The sequence below is a fragment of the Pteropus medius genome, unplaced genomic scaffold, assembly GCF_902729225.1.
Source record: "Pteropus medius unplaced genomic scaffold, Ma_sr-lr_union100, whole genome shotgun sequence".
Classification (NCBI taxonomy): Eukaryota; Metazoa; Chordata; class Mammalia; order Chiroptera; family Pteropodidae; genus Pteropus; species Pteropus medius.
Window position 1 is genome coordinate 13745455 of NW_024350319.1, and position 16572 is coordinate 13762026.

General features: G+C 32.6%; 1 protein-coding gene across 10 annotated transcripts in view; it reads left to right on the forward strand.

The window, feature by feature from the left end:
- ADGRL2 (adhesion G protein-coupled receptor L2) overlaps positions 1 to 16336 on the forward strand; it is a 180153-nt gene extending 163817 nt beyond the window's left edge. For 4 of the 10 annotated variants that reach the window (XM_039838674.1, XM_039838672.1, XM_039838671.1 and 1 more), the window contains exons 16-21: positions 2660 to 2751; positions 4550 to 4718; positions 7282 to 7410; positions 7965 to 8061; positions 10173 to 10225; positions 13280 to 16336. In XM_039838674.1, the coding sequence (XP_039694608.1) occupies positions 2660 to 2751; positions 4550 to 4718; positions 7282 to 7410; positions 7965 to 8061; positions 10173 to 10225; positions 13280 to 13342 (603 nt within the window). In that variant the 3' untranslated portion in view covers positions 13343 to 16336. Of the gene's footprint in view, positions 1 to 2659; positions 2752 to 4549; positions 4719 to 7281; positions 7411 to 7964; positions 8062 to 9784; positions 9914 to 10143; positions 10226 to 12950; positions 12964 to 13279 lie in introns of all 10 variants that reach the window. The other 6 variants (XM_039838679.1, XM_039838680.1, XM_039838675.1 and 3 more) reach the window with 4 other exon arrangements.
- Positions 16337 to 16572: the final 236 nt, after the last annotated feature.

Consider the following 16572-nt stretch of genomic DNA (forward strand, 5'->3'; position numbering starts at 1 on the left):
TCATAATTTTCTGTGTTTTCTGAACCTTGTGTATTGTGAATGTATTATGTTTGGAACCAGAAAAGAAACTAAACACATATATAATGTTAAAAATCTTTGTAGAGTAAGGAGAGAGGAAGGGAAGATGCGCCTAACAGTCTGTTTTTTATGGATTAAATGAGATATGTTATCTGTGGCACATTCGACTTGCTTAGTCCTTAGTCTTAATAAGAAAGAAATGTCTTTGTATAGTATTTAGCTTTAATTCTGTTTTTGTATAGTAGATTTCAGTTTTATTTCAGTTTTATTGGAAAATGTTAATTCTTAAATAACTGATTTTTACATGATTTTCTTAATTGGAAAGTATGTTTTCATGGGTCCATCCCCAAGATTTCTCATTTTTTCTCATTTTCTTTTCATAGCGTAATGCTTTATACATCCACATTTTTTCTCATTCACATTTTTGTTTTTGTAGTTTATACATTGTAGTAAGTAATAACTTTTTTCCTCCTGGAATTATCTCAGTCTCCTCCACCTCCTCCTTCTCCTTCTCCTCCTACTACTACTATTTTATTTCTTAGAGGATAATTCATATGTGTAGAAAATAATGAACACCAAATTGTGGCCCTGCATGCTTCAGGAAATTGTTTAAGAATAGGCAGGGTGGGGGGACAACCCTGGTCTAGAAGTTTGGAATAAAAGAAATAAGTAGTTTCATTAGGACATTCAGAAAGAAGGATTGAGAGGTTTAAAGCATTTAATTCTAAATCTATAATGGAGCCTTTCTTACCTAAGAGTTGTAGTCATTTTGTCTGTTTATATGAGTTTAGGTTTATTTGTTTGTTTGTTCTTAGGATATTTAGAAATTTAGTTAAGGATTACTGTTGCATAAAATAAAAACTGTTGCTTATGCTTTAAAAAAAATTTAGAGATATACTGCATCATAATTTTTTAAAAAGCAAATCAAATATTTACTGCCAGAAAGATCTCTCTGATTTCTCAAAGGCAGAAATTATCTCACTTACCCACAACGATACAGTAAGCACATTCTTATGTGGAGCAGTGAAGTCAGTAAAATGACTGTTGATTAAATGTATCACATAGTAATATCCCTGAAAGTGTAAGTATTTATTTATGTTGTGACCAACTAAAATAATCCTCCAAATGTAAAACTAGAAAAACGTTTCTACAAATGTATTTTTCTCTAGACAATTATTTTAGGAAATTAGTTTTAAGTGTTAAAGAATTTTTTTGTCCTCAAATAATTAACATAAAACACTGTCTGCCAACACTTGCAAATTATGCCCATTAACCTCATTTTATCCCTTAAGAAGAAATTCTACATCTAAGTGAAATAATAAGGCACAGTGGACAAAATGACTGATAAACAGCTTAGGTTAAAGTCTTCACTGTGTTTTTAAACTCATTAGGAAGGACTTGGAAATTTTATTTACTGCCCTGTATAATTTTATCTTATTACCAGAAGTGATGAATGAGTAAAATATGTTATCATTTTATCATATGGTATTATGACTTAGTAAATATGATCATGTTACTGAACAAAGTTATGTCGATTATCTGCCACCAAAAATTGTATTTGTCCCCACATACAGTGGGTCTTTTTCTGACTCTGCCGTTCAGGCTTGCACTCTCTTTAAGTCATGTAAAGCTCACAAAAGACAAAAATATTTTTGTCTTGCCTTTTCTTAAGGAATAATCTGGAGTAAATAAAAAGTCAGAAAAAATCCAGGTCCAATCTTGGTTAGTTCTATTTTTACAGCATAAAAATGGAACTGCCTTCCCTCTGTCCAGCATTCCACCAGTTTGTCTAAAAGCAAATGCAGATTACCAACTGTTACCTCACGTCTCCTCAGTCAAAACACAACTCCATTCTTCTGACTTCACCTATGTTCATCTCCCAAACATTCATTTCATGTCAGGTTCCATCTTTCCCAGTTGGCTTTTCAATGTACCTAAATTTTTTGCATGGTGAATGTTTAGAAGGACTCAAAAACAGACTTCCTTCAGCATTTTCCTACTTCCGTACAATATAGCGACTAGGAAAAAGAACTGATGGCATATAATAGTTCAATAGCAAATATATGTGTGTATATCTATGTATATTTAAGCTTATCTTACTTTATATAGCTAACTAATATTTTTCTTATATTTTATTTCATTTGATCTTCATAGTTACCTTACAAATGGGCAAATCTTATTCTCTTCATTTAATCAACCAAAATCAAAAGCTATACTCTCCACTAAGTCTTAGGATCCCAGATCCAGCAATCCTTCCATTATACGCTATGATTACGTGATATAAGTACCCCTTCTAAGGAATTCACTTTAGTGTTTCCATTAGATGGCTTTTAGGCCCTGGATTCCTCCAGCTAAAGAAACCAATTTAGGTATCTAATTTACTTAATCATCACCACACGATACTGCTTTAATGAGATTGCAATTTCATGTCAAATGATCTATTAAAAAATCTATCATATAGCTAGAGTATTTTTTATTTAGACTTAACTCTGTCATTGCATATGTAAACTAAAATTGAATCATTCTCTACTGTATACTCACGTCATCGATATTTTAATTGCATTAACTCATTTAATAAATTTACAAAAATTTTTTTCCTTTGGTCGTGGTGAGCTAATTCTTTATTTATTTGTTATAACAGCTAAACGTTATTTTCCTGGTGATCACATTGTGCAAAATGGTGAAGCACTCAAACACTTTGAAACCAGATTCTAGCAGGTTGGAAAACATTAAGTAAGTATTTTGTATTTTAATTTTAGTGCTTGACAAACTAAGTAAAAGATATTCTTCACAGGGAATACATGAATATCTTCTATCAACTGTAGAAATTATTCAGAATAAACATTTACTGATTAAGGTTGAGTAGTCTCACTGTGACCATGTCACAGAAATTGGTCAAAAATTAGATAATTTTTGTCTTGACCATATTACTGTATGGAAATTCCATATTACTGTAGCAATTTTATTTAAATATAAAATGCATTTCAAAATGACATTCCTGTTTGCATGGCTGATATAACTATATTAAATTTGTTAAAATTTTTGATTTAGGATCCTGAGCAGTTTCTATTTCTAATCTTGCTTTTCTAAGAGAATACATTCTATTGCTTTTGTTAACTTGGAGATTGATTATCTGTTGTTTTCATGATAATTATATAAATGTTTATTTCTATGTTGAATAAAAACTGCAATATCCTAAGATTGGAAAAACGCTAGTAACAAAAAAATCGATAGCTGTCGATTCATTAAGTCATCTTACGGAAGCATTTTCAGAGTTTTTTTTAAAATATGAGTCTAAATTTAAAATTTGATGAGGTATTATTCAAGTTATAATGGAATTATGAAAAATATTTTTAATGTAAAAATGGCAGATCAAGAGTAAGAGTAATTTTTTAAAATTAGATGTTTTAGATAGGTTAGTGCCAGCTTCATTGCATGTTGCATGGTAAGAGAGAGAGCTAATCTTTAGCATCTCTCTCTTTTCTTCCTTCTCCTCTTTCTGTCTTCTCACCTACACCAGTAATTACCGTGTTTGTGATGGCTACTATAATACGGACTTACCTGGGTAAGGTAGAACCCTACATTAACAAATTTATGGCATGATTTATATTTTTTACAAATCCGTCAATATCATGAATTGCCCTTAGTTTTTATAATTATTTTGGAATATCTAATTTGCTATCGTATTTTTAAACTATAATATGCCTTTATTTTTTAATTGCTTGCCTCTGCATTTTGACTTTCTTAATTTTGACTAATTTATAAAATATATAAATGCTTTCTTATTACTTTCTATTTTAATTCTGTCTAATAATTTTGTTTCTCTTTTCTGCTTATAATGCTTTCTAGCTATGAAGATAATAAGCCATTTATCAAGTAAGATCATTAGTTAGACATGGAATGCACTGACTTTAAATTCTTCTCATTCCGTCCTATTTTCTACAGTTCTTTTCTCCTTAAGCTATTCATGATGAAATCTCTCCAAAATTATTTTATTTTGAAGTTGTTCTCATGTTTTTGTCCCATTTCAGCTAGGTTTCTTCATGCTTTAGTTATAAAACCTTAGGTTCACCTCAGATTAGTTTATCAGAATCTGAAGTTTAGGTGCTGATTATCTGCCATTTAACCTTTCTGTATGTGTCACATTATTCAGTGTCGTGGGTACACCACAGGAGTAAAAATAAAGGAGTAAACTAATTAAGGACTCCTAATTTCTTTTACCAAAATGCACATAAAAAACAACAAAGTCATGGGGGATGTTTTACATTTTGTATTTTTAATATAGTATTGATACCTCGTTTATTCTGGAGTAAGAAAAGGTCATACCTGATGCTGCTGTTTTCACTGGAGGCTGCAGTACTAAATGCTGTTGTTCTTTCTTTAATCAATGAAAGGTTAAAGCCAAAATGCTGTTGAATTTGAATGTGAACATAGAGAAAGTCACCTGCTACTACTGATATGTTAATATATAAGTGTGATATATGTTGCTCTCTCATTGAACCTGTTAATAAAATTAACTTTATTTTTTCAGGTCTTGGGTGCTTGGCGCTTTTGCTCTTCTATGTCTTCTTGGCCTAACCTGGTCATTTGGGTTGCTTTTTATTAATGAGGAGACTATTGTGATGGCATATCTCTTCACCATCTTTAATGCTTTCCAGGGACTGTTCATTTTCATCTTTCACTGTGCTCTCCAAAAGAAAGTAAGTGATAACAGCTAGGGGCTCTGCTTGCTGTTCTTTTATTGGAAATAATAGGTATAATAGAGAAGATTTTAAGTTACAACTGGTATAGTATTAACTAGCATCATATTTTTAATCATAAACTAATTGTAATGCACATCTGATAATTCAAGCGTCACATATAAAATATGTCAATACCAATCATTTTTGGAATGTTATAAACTAGATATTTATGTTAGTGGGGTCTTAAAAATGCTTTGTACAAAGAGTGTACAAGATAAAGAAAAGGATAAGTAGTGTTGTTCTTTGCTCAATAAAGAGAATTCAGTAATCCAAAATAAAATTGAATATAAGGATAAATGCCCTTAATTTAAAAGCACCAGACATACCAAAAAAATCAATATTAATGTTACCTTTTGAGTAATTTTAATAGATCTAAAATCTAATGATTTAATACCTCACATTTTATTATTTTGTCCTGATTTTATGTTAAGTGAAATAAGAAAACTAATTCAAAAAATAATGTTTGAAGATAAAAAACTTGTCTGTTGCAAGAAAACATAAACCTAAGAGAGTAGCTTAGTACTATTAAAGTTTAAACTTTCCATGCCTTTCACTAGGCATCATCCTTTCCCTGTCTGCATATCTAATGTAGTCTTTTTTATTCTGTTATTACTAGTTGGTCATTTAAATTGGACAGAGAAATAGAATTGTGAAAGTGAAAACTATTATGTTTTCAGTCCTGACAAGATGATAGTGTTGTTACTTCCATCAGTTTTGAATAAGCTATAATTTTGAGATAATGACAGTGGAATGTGCAGTACTGACAGATAATGTACATTCACAGCAATATAGGCATTAGGCAAAACCAACACCGGAGGGTATTATTTGGATAAAATACCATTTGATTGCCATCGTCTTGGTTATACAGCATTTCAGAGCAGTTAATAGTCATTAAATGTGCAGAAATTTGTTGTATCATGTGTTATTTAATAACATTGAATTTTAACTTTCTAAACATTATACAGATATAACCTTAGTAATTACTTTGTTTTTATATATTTCTTTATCAATGAATATTTTGTATGCACGCATATGATCACATTCATAATTTCTGCCAAATTATTTTGAGATAAAGCATAAACTTTGCAGAAAAAGGATGAGGTCGCCATTATTTCCTCATGGTTATGTGTGTTAATCGAGCAAAGAGATTTTGCTACCTTTCTAAAACATTTTAAAAGCATCACGTTGCACTTCTTTTGAATATTTTCTACTTTGTCTTGGATACATCCTATTGGGTGCTGCCAGGGTGAATTGTTAAGAGTATGATATAAAATGATTTCATTAAAGTCATGGTTCTTACTATTTGAATGAGCATATTTAGGCAAAGAAAATGCTTTGAAAGTTCAACACTTTGGTATTTGTTCAAATAGGTGTAATTAAATAAAGCTGAGAGGATGAAAATGTAAATGTACTTAGATTTGAAAGGTCATCTAGTGACTTTAATTCTCTGCTTTTGCAAGGAGTGTCAGTGATGGTCTTTGTTGGCAGATACTGAACATAGAACTGTGAGGAAAGAGAAATTGAGGTTTTTTTCTGTAACCTACTGGAAAAGATAATTTCTTACACAGCATCTCCTTGTCTTTCTTGTAATTGCAAAGTCTGGCTCTAATCCACAACAAAACATGTTTATATGCCAATATAGCTACATAGTATCCTGAACTCTCCCCAACTCCTCCCAATTTTGTACCCCCTCTCCAGGTTCCCTTATTATTTGGCAAGTATTTGGACTTCCTTTTTAAAGTTGACTTTAAACTTTCTTTTAGGCCTAATAACTTTTTTATCTATTCACATATCCAAGCTTCAAGGAGAAAGGGAAATTACATGGGTAACTCATTAATGTGAATGGAAATTGCATAAATAGTTCCCTTGTGTGTTAATGAAGTGAATAGGCATCTCAGACTCTACACTAAATGTTAAAGCTAGACACATCAGAAAATGAAGAAAACATTTCATCCTAATTAATGGCATATTATCAAAGTACTTTTTTCCTTTATTCTTATGCCAAAGGAGTCTTGTCTTTATAAAGACATTGCTCGCAAAACTACACAGTCCAATAAAAGTTTATGTATTGACCTACCTAACAGGAGATGAAGCGTAGAAAACTTCAGTGAATGAATTACGAGTGATTAAATGTAATTAAACAAGGGAAATAGTATTTTTTGTCCTATTTTCTGAGCATGAAGTATAAAATTGGGGTTACTAAGTATATAGATAAAACGAGGCTTTAAAAATATTGTATGAATTAATAACATTTGCATAATAACAATGTTAGGCATTACCACATACTATATCAGATTTTAAAGATTTTACTAGCCATTCCAGTGGACAGTGATATTTTTTTTTTGGATTACTATTTCAGCAGTTTCAATTGAACTTGATTTTATAAGTTCAGTTTATTTTCTCCACAGAAAAAATATTAGTGGAACTTAATCTTGGTTGTCTCCACTGCTTATTCAATTAGAGGAAGAGAGAAGCAAGTATGTTTATATTAATCCCTCGGTCTCCTGATTATTCAATGCAGGTACGAAAAGAATATGGCAAGTGCTTCAGACACTCATATTGCTGCGGCAGCCTTCCAACTGAGAGCCCCCACAGTTCAGTGAAGGCATCAACTACCAGAACCAGTGCTCGGTATTCCTCTGGCACACAGGTAACAAAGAATTTGACAGCATCTTTAATTAACCTTCTTTATAGAAAGCCTACTGAGACAGGTTCTTTTCAGATGCACTAATTGTCTCCTCATTATCACAATCTAGGTAGCAAATACTTGCGTTTTCAGTATTGTGGTTTTAATTTCTTCTTATTTCTTCAAGCTGTTTCTTTAGGTGTGAACATCCTTTTTTGAGAGGTTTACTTCTTTAAGAAGCGTATCATAATTATTTGATATTGTAAGCTCATACAGCACAGTGCTCATCATGCATGGGCACTCAGTAATCATTTGTTGAACAGTCATTCATCTCCATGTTAAAAAAAAAAAAGGCAATAAAAGAAAACTTTTCAAGAGTAGAAGATTAAAACCCATTAGAACAAATAGCAACAGAGCAGTATAGACTTCCTTACTTTTCAACCAGAATCGACACACATTTTCTTTTAAAAGACCAACAGATAATCCTGCACAGATTGTTAGGGTGAATCTTTGTGTCTTTAATAAGATCAGCTTGGGGAAACTAACATAACATATGTCTTGCTATTTTATGTTGATAGAGTCGTATAAGAAGGATGTGGAATGACACTGTGAGAAAACAATCTGAATCTTCTTTTATCTCAGGTGACATCAATAGCACTTCAACACTTAATCAAGGTCAGTTACTAGGAAAATTTGAGTTTACAATATAAATTTTGTACCTTTTGCCAATTGATAGTAATTCTAGAGGAAATATGGGGAATTTTTCTCTCAAATGGGTTTATATCACAAACTCCTAAAGCTATTGTGTCAACTTTTGTCCTTTATTAAAGTACATATAAATTCTTTTTATTCAATAATGCAATGCCAAAAGTATATAATTTTAAACTCCACATTAACAGAGTAAGGCTAGAGAAAGTGATTACTGAAAATATACTTTGCCATGGATTAAAATGTTTTCCTAGTGAGTATAAATTTATCTTTCCAACTGAGACATTTATGAAGTTTTCTTCTTAAAGTATTAATGCAGTTAGAATAAATACTATTCACATTAAACAGTGCCAATATTCTAGTGAAAATTCATATTTGCAGTTTTTTTATTTTACATTTCTTTCAAAAAGTAAATAGTGTCAAAAACATTTATAGTAAATCTTTATAAACAGATAATTAAAATACATGAGAATTTAGAGTCATTTTTTCTCTTCGAATTACTATTTTCTATGTATCTACAATTACGACCTTAAATTTATCATATAATAAATAGTTCTTACTTAAAATAAGCTGGCAAATAAAACATTGTAGCCAGATAAGGACACAGTGCATGTACACACACGTATCCCTGGATGCAAGCTTAGTAAATTTTAATTTGGCATGAAAAAAATCATGCTATTGTATGTATCCTTGGAAAGGTAATTTATCCAGGTAATTTCAATTTTGATGTACTGATTGGTAATATAACATGTTATATTTTTATCACAGTGAAATAGGACATTTTTCATTGTTGACGTTCTGATGAGAGTTTGGTTTAAAATGAAGAAAATATATATGACATCAAAACCAACTTGAATTTTAAAATATTTTTAGTCAAATTACATTAGCTGTGCAAAACAGGTTTGATAAGAATTGAAAGGTTTGTAATTTATCAATTAGAATGATTGAAATGTGTGTTTATTCCATTGCTCTGATGTTTTACTTAATTCTGTTGAGAAGATGACTATCAAAAAGGAAATGAATTATTCAATGATTCATTTTTGAAACCTGGCAAATAAGATTACAATATGAAAATTCTTGTTATATAAAATTTGTGAATGGTCTAATAATTCATTATACACAGTCTCTTTTTTCCCCCCTCAGCATGTGTGCTCTTGCATTTACTAAGAGAAGCTTTGTGCAATGTGTCATACTTTTTATCTGTTTGAAGTTTTTTTCCTCCTGCTTGTATCAAAGTTGGTATTAACACAGATGTTTTCATGAGGGATAATCCCACACCTGTAAATTCTGAAAGTTCGAGATTCCCTCTTCTGGGCCTCAGTGGTTTGGTTTTTAATATTAAGCAGTAACATCTTGAAACATAATGTTGATCTCTGTGCATTTAATTGCCATTTTTGTTTAACAGTGATTTTGTATAAATTAGTAAATGTCATCCTCAGCAGGTGTTTACTTGGGGGACTTAGAAGGCACCTGTGAATTACTGGAATTTAACTTCCCTCTCCCCTTTCTCCTTCAAATCAGTAGTTCAAATACAGTCAGAAAATTTCAACAGATTTTCCGTTGCCAACTTGTCCTCTACCCTTGATGAATACAAAAAGTATTTTACTGCAACTGTAACACTAAAATAAGAGAACTGATGTATTTTTTTCTTTTCTGTTTCTTTTTCTTTTTTGTTTCTTTTTTGCTTTAGGAATGACTGGCAATTACCTACTAACAAACCCTCTTCTTCGACCCCACGGCACTAACAACCCCTATAACACATTGCTCGCTGAAACAGTTGTATGTAATGCCCCTTCAGCTCCTGTATTTAACTCACCAGGTGTGCTTATACTTACGAATAAAACTGCCTTTCTTTGCTGCTAAACAGAGCTCTGATCTTTGCCCTTTTTTCTAGAATACTCAAATTGCCTTATGTTTATTATTACATCCTTAATTTCTCAATTAAAAAAAATGGTATTGACCATGCCAGGCTTCTAAAACTGCACTATATTATAGTAAAAATTCAGTCATGATAGTATTTACCAATAATTATCCATGTTTTTGACACAGGTGGCATAAATCTTAATATATTATTACAGGACTGACATCACATGGTCCGAGAGCCCATCTTCAAGATTTATATCATTTAGAGGTATCCTATCTATGTGATATACTGTTCAGTTGACTCTAAAGCTTGCCGACTTAATTTGCTTTTGGAATGAATTAGCTAATAAAGATAATTTGGATGCCTAGGTATAGAAAACTACATCCAGTATTATCGATGTATCCAAACTATAGTATAGTGCAGCTTTATGGTAGTTTTCATTTTTCTTTTAAAAACTTTGAAAATAAAGTTAATATTATTAGTCAGTTTATACCTATAGTTTTGTTTTTTTTAATTGGGGGAGGGGGTGAGATTGTCACTAACCCATCCTATATTACTATGTTTTCTAATAGCTTATATTTTTAAAGCATATGTATTTAATATTAACTGAATTTTCAAGATGTTGATAAAAGTTATTGCATAATTACTGCTAGCATATAATCTTTATTCGTGATTGATATTTGCCACTAAATTTAACACAGGACTTTGTTTCTGTTTTTTTTCCTTAAAATTATTTTTTTAACGTAACTGCAGCTTCTCTTTTCATTCTCTTGTTTTTCTTACTTTCCTTATGCTTTCCTCTAGCAACCTACAGAGAGACAAGTATGGGAGTAAAACTTAACTTTGCCTATCAAATGTAAATTTTTTCAGCATGATTTTTAACCGGCACAATTAAAACATAACTAGCAGTCATGAAGTAGACTCAGCGGGCAAGTGGTTCACAATTTGCAACTAAAATATTACCAAATTCAAACAGTACATCTATCTGTACTGCCTTTTGTCAGTAATAGAGGTCTGTAGCAAATACTGTCCACACTTAAGTATACGCAATGCTGAAATAATTTGCTCTTTAAAGCCTGAGGTACTGTCAACCAGAATGCTTAATAATTGACTTATTTCTGCATTCCCACAGTAATCTTGCTACAGGCTGTGGAAAGTCTTCAAGCGAATTACCTGAACTTGGGCAGAAAAAAAGTTGCCTCTTCAAAACCATTCAAAGATGTACTTAAATCTGCAGTATATCATAGAAAACACCTTTTGGATTATCCAGTATATATTTTTATATTTATTAAGCAATGATGAAAAGAAAAAAAATTGACATGATAGAACCTCTACAGAGGAAACATGTTAGCAAGTGATCCATGTATCACCTATAATTTAAAACACCAAATGTTTTCTAGTGGTGAATCTTATAAAGATTGTGATGGTGCATATATGAATTTATAAAGCTTGAGAATTGTGTCAACCAAGCTAAAGGAAGCCTTACAAATAACTATCATAACTTCATTTTGTTATACATGGAGCATGATACAAATCGAACTGTCAGTTTTTCAAATGTAGAAGTTGGATCAGGGTTTTTAAAATAACCTGAGTCACCAACAAATATATCCCCCTCCATTTTCTCATTTTCTGCTAGTAATAATTTATCGAAGTTATCAGATATTTATTGGTCATGAAATTGAGTTTTCTAGGATAATCTGCAGGTTTAAGAGTGGAGTCAGCACTGAAAAGGGAAATTTCCTATTTTTTCCAAGAATTAAATTTTTTTTCCTAAACTCCTCCAAGCCTTGCATACAATGCAGCAGCCTCACAGTGGTCAGTTTCATTTCAATAACATCATTTCATTCTTTTTTTTTTCAGACCTATCTGTAGATAAGTGATTTTTTTTTTCTCTAGGATTTTGAGAATAAATAACCTAACTTTCCATGGTGCAGACCATTTAATTTTCTCTAATTTTTTTTCCATTTGCCTGAAAAGCTCTGTGATGTCTTAGTTTACATGTTTATGTGTCTGTAGAAAATACAACTCTGATTCAAAGAGAGCATGTTACCATATTTTTTTTCCTCCTAAACCTCCTTTCATACCTTCAGCAGACTTATCCAATCTTTCATTCCTTTAGATATAAAAATAAATTAGTCAAGGCTGACACCCTTTTCCCATTCCATAGTTAATATTTATTCTTGGTTTAATTTATGTGACCGATACTTAAGAAATCTCGAACATTTCTGCGTTTAACCTCCATGCCCATGGTGTCTGTGGGCCAGTCTCATACAGTAGACTGCTGGTTCATTCGGTGCTGTCACTGTGACTGATGCAGACTGCAGGGCTGCAGGCAAACACTTTGACCATTAGGAGCCTGGGGCCATTGCTATTAGAGAGAGTGTTAGTACCAAAATCATAATAAAATAATAATAATAATAATAATATCAACATAATAAGAAATATTTAATGAAAAAGTAAAAGGCTGCTATTACTGGTATCTAATTTGTTGAACCCTTGCTCTGACTAAGTTGCTGAGAAACTTAGAAATTCTTCATCATGTTACAATAAATCATTTTACTTTCTTTTATATATCAGCTACTCTTAGGCCAGATAGCCTGAGCAGACAGACATGATGTGAGTTGTCCAAAGTGAGTCATTCCACCTGCTGTCTGTCGTGTTGTCGGATGGTGCTTGTGGGCCCTTGGTCCAGTCAGTATGAGAGATGGCTGTCTTTGTTGAACATAAATTCTTTGTATCTGTCCATTTTTTCATTCTTTTTTTTCCCCCTTCATCTCCAGAAAAAGGAAATGTTAGAATGTTGTTTAAAAAGTTGCTTGCCAGTTATGTGGGTTTATGTTATACATTTGCCTTTGGTTTTTGTATGTGACTTATTCCTTTTTAATTTAGTGTTGTTTAGGACAAATTCTGTTAATTTCATCTTAATAAACCATAGTTTTGTACTTTAAAATGTAAATGTCAATAATGAATTGCTTTGCATTAACTATGCAAGGGCATGGAGTGAAGTCTTTTTTTGTAAGAGAGTCAAGAGATTTGACCAAAAATCAATTAACTACTGTCTCCCCGAAATTGATCAAGTAATATTCTGTATGCCATCTTCCCTCCCTGCAAAACAGTATTATTCTTTCTCACTTTTTCCTATTACCTAAGGGGTTGCACTGTTTACAGTTGGGAATGCGGGAAAGCCTGACACTTTTCGAGTGTTAGCCTTCAAATACAACTTTGTCCTGAACGACATTAAAAAGTTTTGTACAAAAGAAGTAAAGATTTTTGAGGAAGGAGCAGAGGCAATATGGACCCCCTCCCGTTTTCTGTTTCCAGGACATTCCTTTCGAACAGTACCAGGGATACAAGTGCCATGGATACTCTACCGCTAAATGGTAATTTTAACAACAGCTACTCACTGCGCAAAGGGGACTATAATGACAGCGTGCAGGTCGTGGACTGTGGACTAAGTCTGAATGATACTGCTTTTGAGAAAATGATCATTTCAGAATTAGTGCACAACAACCTACGGGGCAGCAGCAAGACTCACAACCTCGAGCTCACACTACCGGTCAAACCCACCATTGGAGGTAGCAGCAGCGAAGATGATGCTATCGTGGCAGACGCTTCATCTTTAATGCACGGTGACAACCCAGGGCTGGAGCTCCACCACAGAGAACTCGAGGCACCACTCATTCCTCAGCGGACTCACTCCCTTCTGTACCAACCCCAGAAGAAAGTGAAGCCCGAGGGGACTGACAGCTATGTCTCCCAGCTGACAGCTGAGGCTGAGGACCACCTACAGTCCCCCAACAGAGACTCTCTTTATACAAGCATGCCCAATCTTAGAGACTCTCCCTATCAGGAGAGCAGTCCCGACATAGAAGAAGACCTGTCTCCCTCCAGGAGGAGTGAGAACGAGGACATGTACTATAAGAGCATGCCAAACCTTGGAGCTAGCCATCAGCTTCAGACGTGCTACCAGATTAGCAGGGGGAATAGTGATGGTTACATAATCCCCATTAACAAAGAAGGGTGTATTCCCGAAGGAGATGTTAGAGAAGGACAGATGCAGCTGGTGACAAGTCTTTAATAGTGCAGCTAAGGAATTCCAAGGGCCACATGCAAGCATTAGTAAATAAAGACTCCATTGGCCCGATGCAGCCCCCTCCAGCTCTGCTCGAAGAGACGGCTCTGTTGACCTGTGGTTCCTCCCGTGTGAACGAGATGACTGAACCTTTGCAGTTCTGTGAATTTTTATAAAACATACAAAAACTTTGTATATACACAGAGTATACTAAAATGAATTATTTGTTACAAAGAAAAGAGATGCCAACCAGGTATTTTAAGATTCTGCTGCTGTTTAGAGAAATTGTGAAACAAGCAAACAAAACTTTCCAGCCATTTTACTGCAGCAGTTTGCGAACTAAATTTGTAAATATGGCTGCACCATTTTTGTAGGCCTGCATTGTATTATATACAAGACGTAGGCTTTAAAATCCTGTGGGACAAATTTACTGTACCTTACTGTTCCTGACAAGACTTGGAAAAGCAGGAGAGATATTCTGCATCAGTTTGCAGTTCACTGCAAATCTTTTACATTAAGGCAAAGATTGAAAACATGTTTAACCACTAGCAATCAAGCCACAGGCCTTATTTCATATGTTTCCTCAACTGTACAATGAACTATTCTCATGAAAAATGGCTAAAGAAATTATATTTTGTTCTATTGCTAGGGTAAAATAAATACATTTGTGTCCAACTAAAATATAATTGTCATTAAAATAATTTTAAAGAGTTTGACGAAAATATTGTGAAAAGCTCTTGGTTGCACATATGTTACGAAATGTTTTTTCTTATACTTTGTCATTGGTAAGTTCTACCCATTTTTCACTTATTTTCCACTGTATACAGTGTTCTGCTTTGACAAGTTAGGTTTATTCTTACATTTAAATTTCTTATTGCCAAAAGAACGTGTGTTTTATGGGGAGAAAATTCTTTGAAGCCAGTTATGCCATGCCTTGCACAAATGTGGTGAAATCTAGAAAAGATTGTGTCATCCCTCTATTTATTCTTGAACAGAGGGCAGAGAGGGCACTGGGCACTTCTCACAAATTTTTAGTGAATAAAAGGTGCCTGTTTTTTTAAAAAACAAAATAAAACATAAATATTACTCTTCCATATTCCTTCTGCCTATATTTAGTAATTAATTTATTTTATGATAAAGTTCTAATGAAATGTAAATTGTTTCAGCAAAATTCTGCTTTCCTTTTCATCCCTTTTGTGTAAACCTGTTAATAATGAGCCCATCACTAATATCCAGTGTAAAGTTTAACACGGTTTGACAGTAAATAAATGTGAATTTTTTCAAGTAGCTAACGTGCACTTTTATGTATGATACATAATTGGCTTTAACACACTGGTCCTTCCCCACTCCTTCCCATTGGATATATTTAGTTCTCTTCATAATATAACCCATGGATCTGTGAAATAATACAGTGAAGTTGCCTGATGGTTGTATATGCTGAAAAGAATATAATATATTTGTATTCTAATTAGCCATTACCCATGCTCAAAATCTGGCAGATAAGTTTCAATGGGGAAATATACTAAAAGTATTTTGTTTGTTGGATTGCACCAGAACTTGAAAAATAAAAATGAAAAAAAGAAGGGTTGGAAATTCTACAATCAAATTGACATCATAAAAAAAATTGATTTTTTTCCCCAGCAGTATTGAGAAATTCCTAAAATATACTTTTACGGTTTGAGGATTATAAGTATCCCTATAGGCAGCTGCGAATGACAATATTTGTTATCGTGGGAAGGTTCCAAAATCATATAATTGAATCTCAACAAATAGAATTTTCCTGTCTACATCATAAGCATTTATATCAAATTCTTCTAAAGCTTAGTGGCTCTATCAAGTGCTTCCACCAAGTTTGAAATCACTTTATTTTGTGTGGACACACTTAGTCATGCCTATTGAATTTAAAAAGAGTAATGAGAAATTTTTTCAAGTATATATTTATATATCTAAATGTGGATATAGTAAGGTAGACGCTATATAATACAATACCAATATTTAATACAGCGACAATGGAGTTTATTCACATGTAGTTAATACATAAGAAGTTGGAGTTCGACTATAAGAAATTATTAATATTTAAAGATTTAATATTCTGGGAAGGGTATTCATATTTCTTTGGCTAAAATTCTTTATGAATTTATAAAATTTATTGCTAGAAGGTATTATATAATCAAACATTGATTTCCTATTTCATTTTTTTTTTCTCTATGAAAGCCTGAAAGTATACAGCGTTATGTGATATGCACATCTCAGTATCCAAGCTAAGTAGGCTCAAGCTGGTTCAGTAATAAATTACTGAAAAAAAACAAAAGAGGCAACATCAATTATTCAATTAGTGCTATTTCTTTCTTTTGAGGCAGTTCTTAAAACCGGTATGATGTGAACAAGCACATAGTACCTAAGTGGTTAATGTTCTCTTTGGAAAAAATAATTTGTTATGAGTCTTTATATTAGAGAATACAGTTTGGAAGCTACCACTTATCTTTGCCACCAAAAGAAGAATCATTTTTAAAACGAATTTCTTTTTAAAAATATATAAATG